The sequence below is a fragment of the Gorilla gorilla genome, chromosome 10 (genome assembly GCF_029281585.2).
Source record: "Gorilla gorilla gorilla isolate KB3781 chromosome 10, NHGRI_mGorGor1-v2.1_pri, whole genome shotgun sequence".
Classification (NCBI taxonomy): domain Eukaryota; kingdom Metazoa; phylum Chordata; class Mammalia; order Primates; family Hominidae; genus Gorilla; species Gorilla gorilla.
This window is the reverse complement of record NC_073234.2, coordinates 45,144,808-45,162,976: the sequence shown is the minus strand read 5'-3', so window position 1 is coordinate 45,162,976 and position 18,169 is coordinate 45,144,808. Positions and strand designations below refer to the sequence as shown.

The following is an 18,169-nucleotide window of genomic DNA, read 5'->3' as shown; positions in this document are numbered from 1 at the left end:
CCCAGGCTGGAATGCAGTGGCCTAATCTCTGCTCACTGCAAGCTCTGCCTCCCGGGTTCACGCCATTCTCCTGCCTCAGCCTCCTAAGTAGCTGGGACTACAGGTGCCCGCCACCACGCCCGGCTAATTTTTTGTATTTTTAGTAGAGACGGGGTTTCACTGTGTTAGCCAGGATGGTCTCGAACTCCTGACCTTGTGATCCACCCACCTCGGCCTCCCAAAGTGCTGGGATTACAGGCGTGAGCCACCGCGCCCGGCTACGAAGACTATTTTTATAAGTAAATAATATGAAACCTCTGCAAGTACATTTCCCTCCTCACATTTACATTCTTAGCTAGGAAACACTGGGGGGTAGAGACTTCTCTGCCTGCGAAGGAATTCTAGATTCTAAAGCAAAGTTGCTTGTGGGACAAAGGAAAAAGATATATACATATCTTCTGCAGAAATTATCCCAAAAACTCAGGACCACTCAGGGAAGACATGGAATTTAGGATAAAGGCAGACCCTGGGAAGCACACAGTTCAGATCACTAGAGAGAGAGCTTTGGCTGCTACAGAACAGGAGATAGGAGGGAGGAATGCAGGAGGGTACATGGGAAAGCAGCTGTGAAGTGCACACTACTCCCAGACATCCTCCTGAAAGAGAAGTTAGCACTAAGATAAGGGTAGGTAACAAAGTAAGGAAGAAAGGGAATTAAGGTGAGAGAAAGGCAAAAGCAGAGGGGAAACCTTCTCAAGAAAGGGAGTAATGCTGAAGAATTTAGAGAGTTGAGTAAAAGGTTTATTATTAGTGCAGTCAACACCATGGAACAGCACATACAACACAACCAGCAACCTGCAGAGACACTAGTGCAAAGGGTAGGGAAGCCTTTCACTGAGCTCCCTGGCTCCATCTGAGGGTAAGGACAGGACAGTATGAGCCTTGGTTAAGGCAGGTAGGGGAAAGGGGAGTGGAAGAAATGTAGTAACCAGAGTAAGTATAGCAGCGTTTTCAAATTCCTGAGCACAATGTCCCGGAGCTGGAACCCTACTCCCCTCAAGCTTTCCACCCCAATCCCAGTGGAGCCATGATCCAACTACCCAGACCTGCAGCAAGCTAGCCTGGAATAAAATTCTGAGAGGAAGCCATTACATGGTGGGGAGGAGCCTTTCTATCTCCAACCACACTCCCACCTCCATATTAAAATAATCACACCTATTATCTCTCCCCTTCTCTTACTCTGCCAGTCACTCTAGGGATCAAGGTATACCCCAGGTAACCTGAAATGGAACTGAAGTCTCCAGGGGGGTGTGGGTGAGACACGGCACAGCCTGTACTTAGAGATAAAATTTCTGATTTGCATGGTGAAGCTTAGAACCCAGCTATACAGCTCCAAGGAAACTTGGGGAAGGGGGAGTTGCCTTCAAAATGAATACTCTAAATCCAGAGTTTTATGATAAGGCCCTGGAAGGGCTAGGAGGAAATTTTTCCAGAGGGCACAGGCATCGATGCTGGACTGTCATATCCTTCACAGGAAGAGAGGAAGCTCCTCATTTCAGTTGGGGTTACAGAGGTTTGGGGCAGATATCGTAAGTTCAGCCGAGGACTCCCTTGGCTCTTCCTATATTAAAGCCAAAGGTTGTGCTGAAAAGGAAAAAATATAAAACACACCCCCATCCCTGTCCCACCCTATCCAGAACCCCCACAATAGGAACATCAAAAGAAAAGTTTCAAGTTTGATTTTTTTTTCTTTTTTCCTTTCTTAAAAAAAAAAAAAAGGAAGTAAATAAATTAAATTGCCAACAATATGGCTGAGATAGCCATGATCAGGCCATTCTTAAAAAAAAGGGGGGGGGGGGCAGTAGGTGGAGTTTGTGAAATATAAACAAACAATGGCCAAAGAAAATTATCAAAGTAACTAACTACAGTCACAGGGCTAGAGAGGGGTCTATGGAACAATTATGGCCTGTGCCACAAGAGGCAGTGCCAACCATATTTTAGCAAAAGCTAGGAGTAGCTTCTTGCTAAACACATCAACCCCCAACAGATTAACCCCTACCCTAAACCCTGGCATTCCCTAATTATGAAAACTTGTAGGAAAGAAGAGCTCATGTGGAAATTTTCAGTATCCCAACCTGCATACTGGTAGACCCAGTGGGTGCCTACACCTTTAAGGTGGGCTGAACAGGGATACTGCTTGGCACAGAGGTCCAGTCTTTCCCTAAGGGCCATCAGTGATGGCCAATTAACGGCCTCACTACTTATTTCTAGAGATTTGGCTCCACCCTTACCATTTCTTCAGGATGTCTGCTGCTTAGAGTCAACAGGCCTGACTGCTCTGATTCCCTGGTTTTGGAGGAGAGGGACAATTAGAGATTCCTTCCTCTGTCCTGATCCTCCAGGGAAATTGAATCTCTTTGTGCTTTCTGAAAATAACTGGAACCAGGGACCCTAAGCAGGAAAATGGATGGAGGTGGGGGCTTTCCCACCCAGACTGATAATTTATAGACATTTTAGGGGAATATGGCAAAGGGAGGAAATCTGGGTTTCCCACCTGAAAGGCTGAGCAAACTACCCCAAGGCCCTTCAGTGCCAGAAGGGCAGAGAGATGTGTGGCTCAGGTATAAGCCACAGTATTAAGAATGGTGGGTAGGACTCAGGTCCCAGCTGCTGGAGTGATGGGATTTTCTGATTTCCATCTCTTCCTGATAGCCAGTCGAGTTCTCCTATATCTCTTCTACGCCATGCGCAAATATCATGACAAGGCCTGGCTCTTGCACCATGTCATCCCCCATGTGCTGGTTCTCACAGGCCATCACGACAACAGCCTGCTTGCCAGGGATGCGCTTGGCCACGTAGTTCTCATAGTAGCGTCGGTTCATCTGTCTAGTCTCTAGTGTGGCCAGACCCTGGGGCCAGCTACGCTCATGGGCATTTTCAATCAGCTCGTTGACAATAGAAGCAGGACAGCCACTCTCCACCAGGGAGCGCTTGATTACAGCCTGGAGCACAGCATCAGGAGTTGAGATCATCCCTCCCCAGCGGGTCACTCTTGCTGGCTGAAGGGAGTTCACCCACCTGTGTGGAGGTGGTTAAAGATGGTCATTCCAGCTCATCTCCTTTCTCTGTATTGGCTTTTTCTGCTAATAGAAATAACTACCCACTCTGCACTCAGCTTACCTATTCTTCCTTCTTTCCTTCCATCATTGGCTCAGAAACCCCAAATCTTTCCCCACTTGGTCCCAACTGAGTCACCACATGTTACTCACCAGATTAAATTCCACAAGTCTGCACTCTGTCTCTGTTACTTTTCTTTGAAATTCCAATACTTAGCACATATAGCGCCTAACACAGTTAGTGCTCTATGTTTAGTGAATAAAACAATTATTCCTCTATCCTATGTCCCACTCAGCACTATTTGCCCTGTATATATTGATTCACACTTACAGTTTAGTCTATGAACTGTATAGGACTCCAGAACTGAAAGAGATCTTAGACTTCACTTGTATACTTCGCTTGTTTTTGCTGCATTTTAGAGATCACTTTCCTGGACTTGCACTCTGCCTCCTCTTCTCTGGGTTGTAAGCTACCTGAAGACAGGACGATATCTTCTATTTCTTTTTGGCCCTCCTAGCACTCCACAGCCTTTAATACAGGGCTTTGTACATGGGTACTCACCTAATTCTGGATAAAGTGCATCCTTGGGCAGGCTTTCCCTCCATCCACCCAAACGCATAAGACATCCTGTAGTGGAGCTAAGGGTTATCCTCTTCTCCTCTGCCCCTGTCCTTAATGCCAATATCTGAGAAGCAGTGGCCCCCAGCCCAGCTCTCCAATGCCCTCCTTCTGCTACTCTCCTGCTCTTCCTCCTTTCAGGCCTTGTTGTCAGGACGTGAAATCACTCCACGTCCTGAGTGACACTCACTCTAGGATCTCGTTGTATTCAATTGTCTCCTCCAGGTTCTGAAGGTTGGGGTTGACACTGCGGATTGCACGCATGTATGCCTTTAGCAGCTGGATGTCTCGCTTCTGTTGTGGGGAAGAAGAACAGGAATAATGGTTAAGGCAGACAGCAGAAAAAAGACAAAAGTTTATCCAAGAATGAGGGCAACTGAGAGATCTGAAGAACAACCAGTTTGTAAGCTTCAGGAAGACAGGGATAAGACTGTCTCACTCACAGCTGTCTCCTTAGTACTTACAAATGTGCCTTCACAGAGGAGGCATCTGATAACTGTTAGGTGAATTAATGCTATGAATGGGATGAAGAAAAGTCAAGGAGAGCTCCAATCTGATTCCCTGCTAAGCCACAGGCAGAATATCCACTCATCTAGGCTCACAAGTGTAAGCACTGGTCTGTGTGTTCACAACTGGTTTTTATTACCCACAGGCAGGCAGTTATCTGCATATGAGGGATATGTTCTCCCCCGTGTCTTGGGGCCTACCTGCTCCGCCAGCTGGTGTTTGTGTTCAGCTGACGTCTTCTCCAGCTCTGCGATGCGTGTCTGCTGCTGCTGTACCACTGAGCGCAGGTGCTTAATGCAGTTATGGTTGGGCAGCTCATCTTTGGGCATCTCCAGGCTGCAGACCAGGGTGGGGAAAGAGCAGAACAGAGGTGATCCCTGGGACATGTATGCAAATGGCCTATTCTGTGGCAGATAACTGCTAAGTAGATTTTGTCCTACCCAAAATTTCTAACATTCATTTCAGGCCTCCCTCTTGTTTATTCCCTTCATTTTCTTCGTCCAAGCTTCCTACTTGCCCCTTTGCTGTCTATTTTCCTTAAATTTCTTTCCCCAATCAAGACACAGTGTTTTATCTATTTTTTAAATTTATTTTATTTTGTATTTTTATTATTTTTTTTGACACGGAGTTTCGCTCTTGTTGCCCAAACTGGAGTGCGATGGCATAATCTCAGCTCAGCACAACCTCTGCCTCCCAGGTTCAAGCGATTCTCCTGCCTCAGCCTCCCGAGTAGCTGGGATTACAGGTGCGCGCCACCATGGCCAGCTAACTTTTTGTATTTTTAGTAGAAATGGGGTTTCTCCATGTTAGCCAGGCTGGTCTCAAACTCCTGGCCTCACGTGATCTGCCCCCCTCGGCCTCCCAAAGTGTTGGGATTACAGGCGTGAGCCACCGCGCCTGGCCTCTTATTTTACTTTTTTTTTTTTTTTTCGAGACCGAGTTTCACTCTTGTCACCCAGGCTGGAGTGCAATGGCACGGTCTCAGCTCACTGCAACCTCCGCCTCATGGGTTCAAGTAATTCTTGTGCCTCAGCCTCCCGAGTAGCTGGGATTACAGGTGCCCACCACCACACCTGGCTAATTTTTATATTTTTAGTAGAGATGGGGTTTCACCATGTTGGCCACGCTGGTCTTGAACTCCTGACCTCAGGTGATCCGCCCGCCTCGTCCTCCCAAAGTGCTGGGATTACAGGCGTGAGCCACCGCACGGGGCCTATTTATTTATTTTGACACACTGTTTTTATCTACTGCACAGCTCTCCTTTTCCTCCTACAGATTCTGCCTGTGCACTTATTCCTTCAGAGAAGCCCTATATTCACAGCCCCAGCTATCAACATTCTTTTTATTTTTTAGTTAGGGGGAACAGAGTCTCATTCTGTCACCCAGGCTGGAGTGCAATGGCGCGATCTCAGCTCACTACAACCTCTACCTCTGGTTTTAAGCGATTCTCATGCCTCAGCCTCCTGAGTAGCTGGGATTACAGGCATGCACCACCACACTTGGCTAAATTTTTTTTTTTTTTTTTTGTGACGGAGTCTCGCTCTGTTGCCCAGGCTGGAGTGCAGTGGCTCAATCTCTGCTCACTGCAAGCTCCCCCTCCCAGGTTCATGCTGTTCTCCTACCTCAGCCTCCCAAGTAGCTGGGACTACAGGCGCCCGCCACCACGCCTGGCTAGTTTTTTGTATTTTTAGTAGAGACGGGGTTTCAATGTGTTAGCCAGGATGGTCTCAATCTCCTGACCTCGTGATCCACCCGCCTTGGCCTCCCAAAGTGCTGGGATTACAGGCGTGAGCCACCATGCCCGGCCCCACACCTAGCTAATTTTTGTATTTTTAGTAGAGACAAGGTTTTGCCATGTTGGCCAGGTTGGTCTTGAACTCCTGGCCTGAAGTGACTTGCCCACTTCGGCCTCCCAAAGTGCTAGGATTACAGGTGTGAGCTAACATGCCCTTCAGCTATCAACATTTAGTCAAATATTTCATAACCCACAGAAATAAAAAAATAGGGCAAGAGGAAATATGAGAAGGCTGGCAATTATAGCAGTCAACCTGACAAACGGAAAGTAGTATTGGACTGAAAGGGAAGAATAGAGTCAATCAACCTTTAATGTTATTACACAAATTTACTAAATTGCTGTGCCCCTTCTTTTGTTAAAGCAAGAGCAAAATGATTATAGTTGGAAAAGCAGCAAGAAAGTAAGATCTTAGAGCAGGAAGCCAAGGAGGCTAAGAATACTCCTTGCCAACATGGCAAAGAGACCTCCTCAGCTAGTGAGGAGGGCAGCCAGAGACAGGGGCATAAATGAGATGGCCCTTATCCATGTGGGGCAGAAGGGAACAAATCTCACCCACAGCCCTGTTCACAGGTCACAGGCCGCTTCGGGTTGTGCTCACAGTCGCTGAGGTGAGACATGAGGTTGTCAAGCCGGACAACGGCACTACAGCCAAACACAGCGTTGTCACAGGCAATCTGCAGCTTTGACAACATGTTCCGCATGATCCGAGGTACTGGGCGCAGATGGGCGACCGTCACAACACTACGGTCCACTGGACATGTCTGTTGCTGAGAGAACCACTGGGTGATGCAGGCGTTGCAGAAAGCATGTTCGCAATGAGGTGCCTAGAAGAGAGAACAAGGCAAAAGGGGCACAAGGGAATTAGCAGGACCTAAGAGCCTGGATATGATAACTCTACAAAGCCAATCAAGCCTTTGAGCAGCCTCTACAACAAGAGGTCCATTGGGTCACAGCAAAGTATAGATCTACTACGGGCAAGGCATTGTAGGGGACAGGCTTAAGATACGTTTCCTGCTGGGCACGGTGGCTCATGCCTGTAATCTCAGCACTTTGGGAGGCCGAGGCAGGCGGATCATGAGGTCAGGAGTTCAAGACCAGCCTGACCAACGTGGTGAAACCCTGTCTCTACTAAAAATACAAAAATTAGCCAGGGGTGGCGGCGCATGCCTGTAATCACAGCTACTCAGGAGGCTAAGGCAGGAGAATAGCTTGAACCCAGGAGGTGGAGGTTGCAGTGAGCCGAGATCACGCCACTGCACTCCAGCCTGGGCAACACATCTCAAAAAAAAAAAAGCTGGGCCTGGTGGCACGTGCCTATAGTCCCAGCTAGCCAGGAGGCTGAGGTGGGAGGATGGAGGATGGCTTGAGCCCATAAGGCGGAGGTTGCAGTGAACCAAGACTGCACCACTGCACTTCAGCCTGGGTGACAGAGCCAGGACCTGTTTCAAAATAAATAAATAAATAAATAAATATATATGAATATATATATATATATATATTCCCTGTGCTCAAGATTAAAAATGAGTTGTGAAACAAGACAAACGAGTAAAAAGTTATATAACACTAAGATACAAATGATATTCTAGGACAATAGGACAGATGACACAAGGCAGCCAATTATTAATTGTCATCTGGATTGCATACACAATAATTGCCAAAAATGTCCAGAGGAGGGTGAGGTCTTTTCAGGCTAGCTCAATCACGGCAGGTATTTATGAAGAGGACAGAATTTGATATGGGTCTTGAAGGATAATTCAGATGATAGATTTAGAGAGGAGGAGGACATATTTACTGGCAAAAATTCAATGTAAGAAAGCTAGGCCAGGCATGGTGGATGACGCCTGTAATCCCAGCACTTTGGGAGGCTGAGGTGGGCGGATCATGAGGTCAGGAGATTGAGACCATCCTGGCTAACATAGTGAAACCCTGTCTCTACTAAAAATACAAAAAATTAGCCAGGCGTGGTGGCGGGTACCTGTAGTCTCAGCTATTTAGGAGGCTGAGGCAGGAGAATGGCGTGAACCCGGGAGGCAGAGCTTGCAGTGAGCCAAGATCATGCCACTGCACTCCAGCCTAGGCTAAAGTGTGAGACTCCATCTCAAAAAAACAAAACAAAACAAAGCTAAATAAGGCCGGGCACGGTGGCTCATGCCTGTAATCCCAGCACTTTGGGACGCCAAGGCAGGCAGATCACTTGAGATCAGGAGGTCAAGACCAGACTGGCCAACATGGTGAAACACAGATATATTCATATATACATATGTATACACAAATACATATATATGCAGACATCTATTCATATTTGCTTATATCTGCCTTAAGACACACTGGAAGGATACCAAATAAACTAATAAAAACAGTTATCTGTGGGGGAATTAGGTGCACAGTAATAAAGACGGAAGTGAGAATTCTCACTGTATACCTTTTGATTTCTGAACTATGTTCATTTTTCACCTATTCAAAAAATAAATAATTATGATGTGGGGAAATCAGCATCCCTAGCAGGAGCCTTCTAACCTTAGAAATGTGTCTGGGAACCTGGCATCATGAGGGTTGCCTGCTCTGCTCCTCAGAAGATAAAGCCTGGAGGTAGATGGGTGGCTTCTGACTAGACTGTCACCAACTACGACTCACCTTTCCATAAGTGACTTGCCTAAAATGATAGTGCCAGAAAAGAGACAAGGCCCTGCCAGGGTGAGGAGGGAACCTGACACACCCTGTGACCTCTTGACACTACTACTTGATGACTTGCTCCACACCCATCTAATATGCCTCTAATGGCAGCAGACTGCAAAGGCCTAGAAAGAAGACAGGTCCAGAGTTGGTTGCCATTGGAATGCAGTCTGAATTTTATTCAGCTCAAGGCATCAGTACTCCTTTTGGAGTACTGGGAGAAAAAATAAAGGCTCAAGGGGAGCCCCTGGGAGTTAGGTGAGCAGTGAATGGGGGAAGGGCCATGAAACCTCATTGCCTAGTGTCCTGGTTTGGAAAATGTGATAATCTCTAGATAGCCAGGGAAGAGAAAGGATTAATTGGTATTTACAGAATGAGGGCAATAAGGATCCTGGAGGATGCTGTTCCATGAATACAACTCTTAAGGATTCACCTCACTCATTGTACTTGCCTGGTAATCGTGAGCTTCTCCTCATACTTGCCCCGGGATGATACAACTGACTCTGGTCTGGCAAGGCTGGCAGAGAAATGACCTATTGAAGGTGGCAGCTTTCACATCAAAATGCAGAGTGCATGGCTGCATCAAAAGCTGGTCTTTTCAGTAGATCCCAGGAAAAAAATAGGTCAGTACATACAGTTCCCAACTTCCTATTTGTTTTTGGTTTTTTTTTTGAGATGGAGTCTCACTCTGTCGCCCAGGCTGGAGTGCAGTGGCGCAATCTCGGCTCACTGCAACCTCCTACTCCCGGGTTCAAGCAATTCTCCTGTCTAGCCTCCTGAGTAGCTGGGACTACAGGTGTGTGCCACCACGCCCAGCTAATTTTTGTATTTTTAGTAGAGACGGGGTTTCACCATGTTGGCCAGGATGGCTCTTGACCTCGTGATCCACCCACCTTGGCCTCCCAAAGTGCTGGGATTACAGGTGTGAGCCACTGTGCCCAGCCTTCCTATTTGTTAGACAGTAGGCAGGTGGAAGAGGCCTGCAGGGAGCCTGGCTGATTACCTGAAGCACTACATCATAAAAATGCAGAGAGAACTTATTAGGAGAGTCCAGAAGTTCAATCACGGACAGGAAGATGGAACCTAGTAAGAGTTCCTGTAGAGGAAAGGAAGCTACCCAGCTACTATCACAAGACAGAAACAAGCAGCTGACTGTTTTACAGGAGAAATCTTTCAGAGTGACCTCAGAAAAAAATCTGAACCACTGGATCTCTGTGGCATCCACCTCTAGATTGATTCTGGAAGGCCTTATTCTTGTAGTCACCATTACTCCTTTGACCTAAATCTCTATTGGGTGAGGGTGGAGAGAAGAACACAGTGACTTCACCATGGGTCTCGCTGCCCATGAATATTTTCTACTAGTTCCACTGCTACCTGTTGCCCCACCAAACCTGCCATCAGACCAACTCACCTGTACTGGCTCCTCCAAGACTCCACTGCAAATAGGGCAGATAAGATCTTCATCAACATCCCCCTGGAAACGGGTTACATCATACCCCATGTCTCATCACTGAAACCCAGGTCCTGAAAGGACAACAGGAAAAAGAGGCCAGTTCAGAAGAAGCCACAAATATGTGACAAACATACACTCATTGCCAAGATCCATTCATTTATCCAACAAATATTTACTGGGAGTCTACTATGCAGCAGTCATTTGGCTCGGTGGAAGCTGACTCAAGAAATTTAATTCTGGCCAGGCGTAGTGGCTCACGCCTGTAATCCCAACACTTTGGGAGGCCGAGGCAGGCGGATCACCTGAGGTCAGGAGTTCAAGACCAACCTAGCCAACATGGTGAAACCCTGTCTCTACTAAAAATACAAAAATTAGCTGGGTGTGGTATGCGCACCTGTAATCCCAGCCACTCGGGAGGCTGAGGCAGAAGAAGCATTTGAACCCAGGAGGCAGAGGTTGCAGTGAGCCGAGATCGCGCCACTGCACTCCAGCCTGGGGAACAGAGCGAGCCTCAGTCTCTAAAAAAAAAAAAAAAAATTAATTCTAAGGCCTGGCACAGTGGCTTACGCCTGTAATCCCAGCACTTTGGGAGGCCGGGACAGGCAGATGACCTGAGGTCAGGAGTTCAAGACCAGCCTGGCCAACATGATGAAAACCCAGCTCTACTAAAAATACAAAAATTAGCTGGGTGTGGTGATGCACATCTGTAATCCCAGCTACTTGGAAGGCTGAGGCACAAGAATCACTTGAACCCAGGAGGCAGAGGCTGCAGTGAGCTGAGATTGCACCACAGCTCTCTAGCCTAGGCAACAGAGTAAGACTCTGCCTTAAAAAAAAAAAAAAAAAAAAGAAAAGAAATGTAATTCTAATGGGGGAAGACATTATATAAGCACACATTTAAAATATAAAGTGATAAATACTCAGAGTAGACACAGGACCTTATGAGGACAAGAGACATGAATACCTAACCCAGGCTGAAAGCAGAGGGTGGTTTTGACAAGTTTTCCAGGACTGGGCGTCACCAGAAATGTGTCCTGTAGGGCAAGAGTCAGCTAAATGTTGGGGGAGCAGGGCATTAGGGTGTTATGCACATAAAATAGCATATCCAAATGCCCAGAAGAGGGCATATGATAGGTTCAGAGAATTTCAAGTGATTCAAGAAAAGGCTGACCTGAGAGGTGGGAGGGAGGGCCTGTCAAGAGACAAGGCTGGAGAGGCAAGCAAGGGCCATGCTGTGAAAAGTCTGTGAGGATTTTGGACTTTATTCTGAAGGGTATGAGAGAGCCACTGAAGGACTTAAAAAAGAATGTGATAATAGTTCCATTTTAGAATCAGTATGTTAACAGGGGAGAAACTGGAGACCGGAAGAACATCTAAGTCAGAAGAGTGACGGTAAGAGTCTGAACTTAGGTGGTGGTGGTGATGGGGATAAAGAAGAGAAGAGAGGGCCGGGCATGGTGGCTCATGCCTGTAATCCCAGCACTTTGGGAGGCTGAGGCAGACGGATCATGAGGTCAAGAGATCAACACCATCCTGGCCAACATGGCGAAACCCCGTCTCTACTAAAAATACAAAAATTAGCCAGGCGTGGTGGTGCGCACCTGTAGTCCCAGCTACTCGGGAGGCTGAGGCAGGAGAATCGCTTGAACCCAGGAGGTGGAGGTTGCAGTGAGCCCAGTGCATTCTAGCCCAGTGACAGAGCACGACTCCGTCTCAAAAAAAAAAAAAAAAAAAGAGAGAGGTCCAAAAGAGCAAGGACTCAAACAGCAGCAATGGCGCCATGCCCCTTCTTTGGGCTCCCAAAGGTCAAACCCAAAGAAGAGGTCAGTAAACAACTGGCCGGGCGCGGTGACTCACGCCTGTAATCCCAGCACTTTGGGAGGCCGAGGTGGGTGGATCACCTGTGGTCAGGAGTTCAAGACCAGCCTGGCCAACATGGTGAAACCCCATCTCTACTAAAAATACAAAAATTAGCCGGGCGTGGTGGTGGGCACCTGTAATCCCAGCTACTTGGGAGGGTGAGGCAGGAGAATTGCTTGAACCCAGGAGGTGAAGTTTGCAGTGAGCTGAGATCATGCCACTGCACTCCAGCCTAGGCGACAGAGCAAGACTCTGTCTCAAAAAAAAAAAAAAGAAGAGACACATAATCCTTGTCCTCAAACTAAGGTGTAGGCTTGAGCCCAATGAGTACATAGGAAAAAAAACACATAAAAACACATAAACGTATTAAGCAAATTATTAACAAGTAAAAGTTAATAATTTATGTAAGTTGTAAATATACAAAAAAGAACAAATGGTACAGATTAATCACAGAAAGCTTTCTGCAGAAAGAAGTTTTAAGAACTGGACTTTCAAGGGCAGAAGGAATCCCGAGAGACAGAGAAGAGGGTTGAAGCCTGGAATGGGATTCTGAATCAAAGCTCTTTACCTTCCAAGTGTTGGGGGGCAGGTTCCCTGTTCACAAGGCTCCAACCCCCTGATGCCTCCACTCAGTGCCACTGAAGAGATTCTCCCAGTAACCCATCTTGTTGGCTATTCTCCAACTGAGTATTCCTTCCCAGTGACAAGCTCCATCGCCCAGGGGATGAATGTGATGTCACAATCAGGAGTACTCTAGTAATAGGAACAAGGAAGAGAAAGGAGAGTCAGGAGAACTACCTCCACTTGGCAAGGAGACTGGACAGATGGATCTGGCAGTTGGTTGGGGAGGATGAGACAACTCCATTAAGCACTACAGTTTTCAGTGCTAGGCAAATAAGACTGCCTTCTAAGGAGGGAACTCACCAGCTAAGGAAGCACACACACAGGGTCCAGTAGATTTGAACATAGCTGGGAGGGGGAAAGAAAAGGACAAGAGAGGCCAGGCGTGGTGGCTCACGCCTGTAATCCCAGCTCTTAGGGAGGCCAAGGCGGGTGGATCATGAGGTCAGGAGATCAAGACCGTCCTGGCTAACACGGTGAAACCCCGTCTCTACTAAAAATACAAAAAATTAGCTGGGCGAGGTGGCAGGTGCCTGTAGTCCCAGCTACTCGGGAGGCTGAGGCAGGAGAATGGCATGAACCTGGGAGCTGCAGCTTGCAAGTGAGCCAAGACCGCACCACCGCACTCCAGCCTGGGCGACACAGCGAGACTCCGTCTTAAAAAAAAAAAAAAAAAAAAGGACAAGAGGAAAAGTAGAGAAGAGGAGTTGTTGGAGATTTAAGATTCTTTTATTCAGTGCACATAACTACCAGTAATAATGATTCCAAATCTGTGACTACAAAATGCATAGATCCAGGTTGCGATGGCTCACGCCTGTGATCCCAGCACTTTGGGAGGCCGAGGCGGGTGGATCACCTGAGGTCAGGAGTCGGAGATGAGCCTGGCCAACATGGCGAAACCCCATCTCTACTAAAAATATAAAAATTAGCCAGGTATGGTGGCAGATGCCTGTAATCCCAGCTACTCAGGAGGCTGAGGCAGGGAGAATTGCTTGAACCCAGGAGGCGGAGGTTGCAGTGAGCCGAGATCGCGCCACTGCACTCCAGCCTAGGCGACAGAGCAAGACTCTGACTCAAAAAAAAAAAAAAAAAAAAAAGCAAAATGCATAGATCCATAACACATTATGTGTACAGGATGATGCTTTAATGCAGAGGTCCCCAAATCCCCAGATGGACCAGTACCAGACTGTGGCCTATCAGGAACCGGGTCGTACAGCAGGAGGTGAGCAGGAAACAAGCGAGCATTAAGGCCTGAGCTCCATGTCCTGTCAGATCAGCAGCGGCATTTGATTCTCATTGGAGCACGAACCCTATTGTGAACTGCCCATGCGAGGGATCTAGGTTGCCCACTCCCTATGAGAATCTAATGCCTGATGATCTGAGGTGGTAGAGTTCCATCACAAAACCATCCCCTCGCCCACCGTCTGTGGAAAAACTATCTTCCACAAAAAGGCTGGGGATGCTGCTTTAATGTTTCCCAAGTGCTTTCACATAAATTATTATTATTATTTTGAGAGAGAGTCTCGCTCTGTCACCTAGGCTAGAGTGCAATGGCGCGATCTTGGCTCACTGAAGCCTTGGCCTCCCAAGTTCAAGTGATTCTCCTACCTCAGCCTCCAGAGTAGCTAGGATTACAGGCACCCACCACCATGCCCGGCTAATTTTTGTATTTTTAGTAGAGATGGGGTTTCACCATGTTGGCCAGGCTGGTCTCGAACTCCTGACCTCAGGTGATCCACCTGCCTCAGCCTCCCAAAATGCTGGGATTACAAGTGTGAGCCACCGCACCTGGCCCACATAAATTATTATATATTTTTTTGAGATAGGGTCTTGCTCTATTGCCCAGGCTGGAGTACAGTGGCATGATCATAGCTCACTACAGCCTCGCCTTCCCAGGCTCCAGCAATCCTCCCACCTCAGTTTCCCAGATAGCTGGGACCACAAGCACATACCACCATGCCCGGCTAATTTTTGTATTTTTGGTAGAGATGGGATTTTGCCATGTTGCCCAGGCTGGTCTTGAACTCCTGGGCAGGCTCCAGCAATCCTCCCACCTCAGCCTCCTAAAGTGCTGGGATTACAGGCACCAGCCACTGCGCCCACCCCCAAATCTACACATTTAAACAAGTCAAGTAACCCTGCTGTAGTTTTTCTGTTGCTTCAACTGTCAAGTAGGGAAAATGATACCTGCCTTATATATTAATATAAGGTATATATAATATATACATATTTATTATATATATATATGTTATTTTTTTTTGAGACAAAGTGTTGCTCTGTCACCAGGCTGGAGTACAGTGGCACGATCTTGGCTCACTGCAACCTCTGCCTCCCGGGTTCAAGCGATTCTCCTGCCTCATCCTCCCAAGTAGCTGGGACTACAGGCATGTGCCACCATGCTGAGCTAATTTTTGTATTTTTAGTAGAGACGGGGTTGCACCATGTTGGCCAGGATGGTCTCAATCTCCTGACCTTGTGATCCGCCCGCCTCGGCCTCCCAAAGTGCTGGGATTATAGGCGTGAGCCACCATGCTTGGACTATTTTTCTTTTTTTTTTTTGGAGATGGAGTCTTGCTCTGTCGCTCAGGATGGAGTGCAGTGATGCGATCTCCTCGGCTCACTCCAACCTCCGCTTCCCAGGTTCAAACAATTCTCCTGCCTCAGCCTCCTGAGTAGCTGGGATCACAGGCATGTGTCACCATGCCAGGCTAATTTTTGTTTTATTTATTTATTTATTTATTTATTTATTTATTTATTTATTTATTTTTTTGAGACGGAGTCTGGCTCTGTCACCCAGGCTGGAGTGCAGTGGCGCGATCTCGGCTCACTGCAAGCTCCGCCTCCCAGGTTCACACCATTCTCCTGCCCCAGCCTCCCAAGTAGCTGGGACTACAGGCGCCCGCCAGGACGCCCAGCTAATTTTTTTTTTATTTTTAGTAGAGACAGGGTTTCACCACGTTAGCCAGGATGATCTTGATCTCCTGACCTCGTGATTTGCCTGCCTCGGCCTCCCAAAGTGCTGCGATTACAGGCGTGAGCCACCGCGCCCAGCCAATTTTTATATTTTAGTAGAGACGGGGTTTCAACATGTTGGCCAGGCTGGTCTCAAACTCTTGGACTCATATGATCCACCACCTTTGGCCTCCCAAAGTGCTGGGATTACAGGCGTGAGCCACTGCGCCTGGCGTAATATAAGGTGTATATATGTGTGTGTGTGTATACACATATATATACACGCACACACACACGCGCACCCCTTATACATACTGTCTGCAAATCAAATGAAATAATAAATACGAAAGGAGGCTGGACGCAGTGGCTCACACCCGTAATCCCAGCACTTTGGGAGGCCAAAGTGGGTGGATCACCTGAGTCCAAGAGTTTGAGACCAGCCTGGGCAACAGAGTGAAACCTTGTCTCTACAAAAAATACAAAAATTAGCCGGGCATGATGGTGTGAGTGCCTGTAGTCCCGGCTACTGAGGAGGCTGAAGGGGGAAGGTCAACTGAGCCGAGGAGGCAGAGGTTGCAGTGAGCAGAGATCGCAGCACCGCACTCCGGCCTGGGTGACAGAGTGAGACGCTGTCTCAAAAATAAATAAATAAATAAATAAATATGAAAGGATACTGAATACTGTTATCCTCAAGTAAGATTATTTGTAGCAACAGAATACAAAATCAGGCTGGGTGCAGTGGCTCATGCCTGTAATCCTAGCACTTTGGGAAGCCGAGGTGGACCAATCACCTGAGGTCAGGGTTTTTTTTTTTTTTTTTTTTTTGGTGGGGGGTGTGGGGAGACAGAGTCTCACTCTGTTGCCCAGGCTGGAGTTCAGTGGTGGAATCTCAGCTCACTGCAACCTCTGCCTCCTGGGTTCAAGCAATTCTCCTGCCTCAGCTTCCCAAGTAGCTGGGACTACAGGTGCATGCAGCAATGCCCGGCTAATTTTTTATATTTTTAGTAGAGACGGGGTTTCACCGTGTTGCCCAGGCTGGTCTCGAACTCTTGAGCTCAGGCAATCCGCCCGCCTCGGCCTCCCAAAGTGCTAGGATTACAGGCGTGAGCCACCGCGCCCGGCTACGGTCAGAGGTTTGAGACCAGCCTGGCCAACATGGTGAAACCCCATCTCAACTAAAAATACAAAAAATTAGCCAGGCATGGTGGCAGGTACCTGTAATCCCAGCTATTCAAGAGGCTGAGGCAGGAGAATCGCTTGAACCCAGAAGGAGGTGGCACTGAGCCGAGATTGTGCCACTGCACTCCAGCGTGGGTGACAGAGTGAGACTCCGTTTCAAAAAAAAAAAAAAAGAATGCAAAATAAATTTAGAGTACTGAGAGTCGGAGAGGAAACGCTTGAAAGAAGCTTGTTCCTTCTTTTTACTAGAAGGCAGGCCTAGCCACAGGTCGGTCGGCTTAACATTGCATCACTCACATTCCCTACCACTAGTCCACTACATTCTTATTTGGGGCAAAACTATCAGCCAACAACACTATCAGGCTCTTGCCCTATTGTCAGACTCTAAAACCCCTGTATAGAAAGGGATAACACTATCACGGGCCAGTCCCCAAGAACAGTGGCCTCATTAACAGCCCCACTTGCTATTAAATGAAATGAAGTTTCTGAATGGGGAAGCAGTCTGTCAATCCCTCAAGCAAAACGCCTTCACCCCTCCTGGCTTTCTGCTCTTCCTCTAGCCCCCTCCTCCCCACTACCCAATTTCCCAAAGTCCTGAGTTAGGGAAGGCCTTCCAGTGTGTGGTGTGTGAACCCTGCCAGAGAGCCAGGCTGCAAACCAAGCGCAGGGATGTGAAGAATGTGAGATTCCTTCATGGAGGGCTGGGAGGGGGTGAGGAGCGGGGAAGGAATGAGAGGACAAGGCTGCCAAAGACAAGGCATGGGAGAGGAGCCAAGCTATGGCGCTTCGAGGGCGGGGGTTTAGGTTCCACCGCCCCTGCCCAGGCTGGCCCCCCGGAATGCTCCCTTCCTCCCCTTCTGGCCCGTCAATCATTGCCCATTTAAACACCACGCTGTTCCCCCAGGTCTGCAGGTGCCGGTCCTCCAGCTAGCCCCGGCCCCCTCCCGCACTTCTCAAAGCTCCCCTATTCCAATGGACCTTCCCCAACAACCCGTTCTCCAGAGCCCCCTTCTCACCTCCCGACTCCTCGCCAGTGCTGCTCCCTTCTCACATTTTTATCTCTACCACCATCCCTCCTCCTCAACCCCAGTATTTCAACCCCCCGCCCCAATACCCCTGGGACATCACCTCCTCCCCTCCCACACCCTCTTTTAGGTGGAAGATCGCGCAGGCGCAGTACGCACCGCCCTGGAAGCGGCCTGGAGTCTCCGCAGCCTGACCCAGTCGGAGCTGAGGCCGCAGCGGCCACAGTACTGCCCTGGTGCCGGGTCCCAGCCTCTCCCGGGAAGGGAAGGGAAAGGGGAAGGAGGGGAAAGAAGACTCCTACCACTCGTCGCCGCCTCAGACGGATCCTTTGCCCCGCCCACCGCTGCTACGCAACCCGGCGGAAGCTCGTCACCAAACCCCGCCTCTTT

At 48.2% G+C, this 18,169-nt stretch overlaps 1 protein-coding gene across 4 annotated transcripts; it reads right to left on the bottom strand.

Annotated features, from left to right (window-relative positions):
- Positions 1-758: 758 nt before the first annotated feature.
- Positions 759-18,156, bottom strand: RNF41 (ring finger protein 41). Of its 4 annotated transcripts, none has more exons than XM_004053361.4 (7): positions 18,082-18,156; positions 12,571-12,755; positions 10,101-10,213; positions 6,569-6,840; positions 4,422-4,557; positions 3,905-4,008; positions 759-3,057 (listed from the first exon to the last, which is right to left on the bottom strand). In XM_004053361.4, exons 3-7 carry the CDS (start codon positions 10,188-10,190, stop codon positions 2,706-2,708), a joined length of 954 nt encoding a protein of 317 aa, XP_004053409.1. In that variant the 5' UTR covers positions 10,191-10,213; positions 12,571-12,755; positions 18,082-18,156; the 3' UTR covers positions 759-2,705. The 4 variants fall into 4 exon arrangements, with proteins under 4 accessions (XP_004053409.1, XP_004053410.1, XP_055215348.1 ...); XM_004053362.5 differs by having other exon boundaries at positions 17,939-18,143; XM_055359373.1 differs by lacking the exon at positions 18,082-18,156 and adding an exon at positions 17,771-17,881.
- Positions 18,157-18,169: the final 13 nt, after the last annotated feature.

Bases quoted from the DNA above. Each gene is read 5' to 3' on its own strand.
- RNF41 (XM_004053361.4), bottom strand. From the start codon at position 10,190: ATGGGGTATGATGTAACCCGTTTCCAGGGGGATGTTGATGAAGATCTT. The intron at 4,009-4,421 runs GTAGGCCCCAAG...TCCCCACAACAG, and splicing joins AACACCAGCTGGCGGAGCAG to AAGCGAGACATCCAGCTGCT. The intron at 3,058-3,904 runs GTGAGTGTCACT...ACCTCCACACAG, and splicing joins GAATACAACGAGATCCTAGA to GTGGGTGAACTCCCTTCAGC.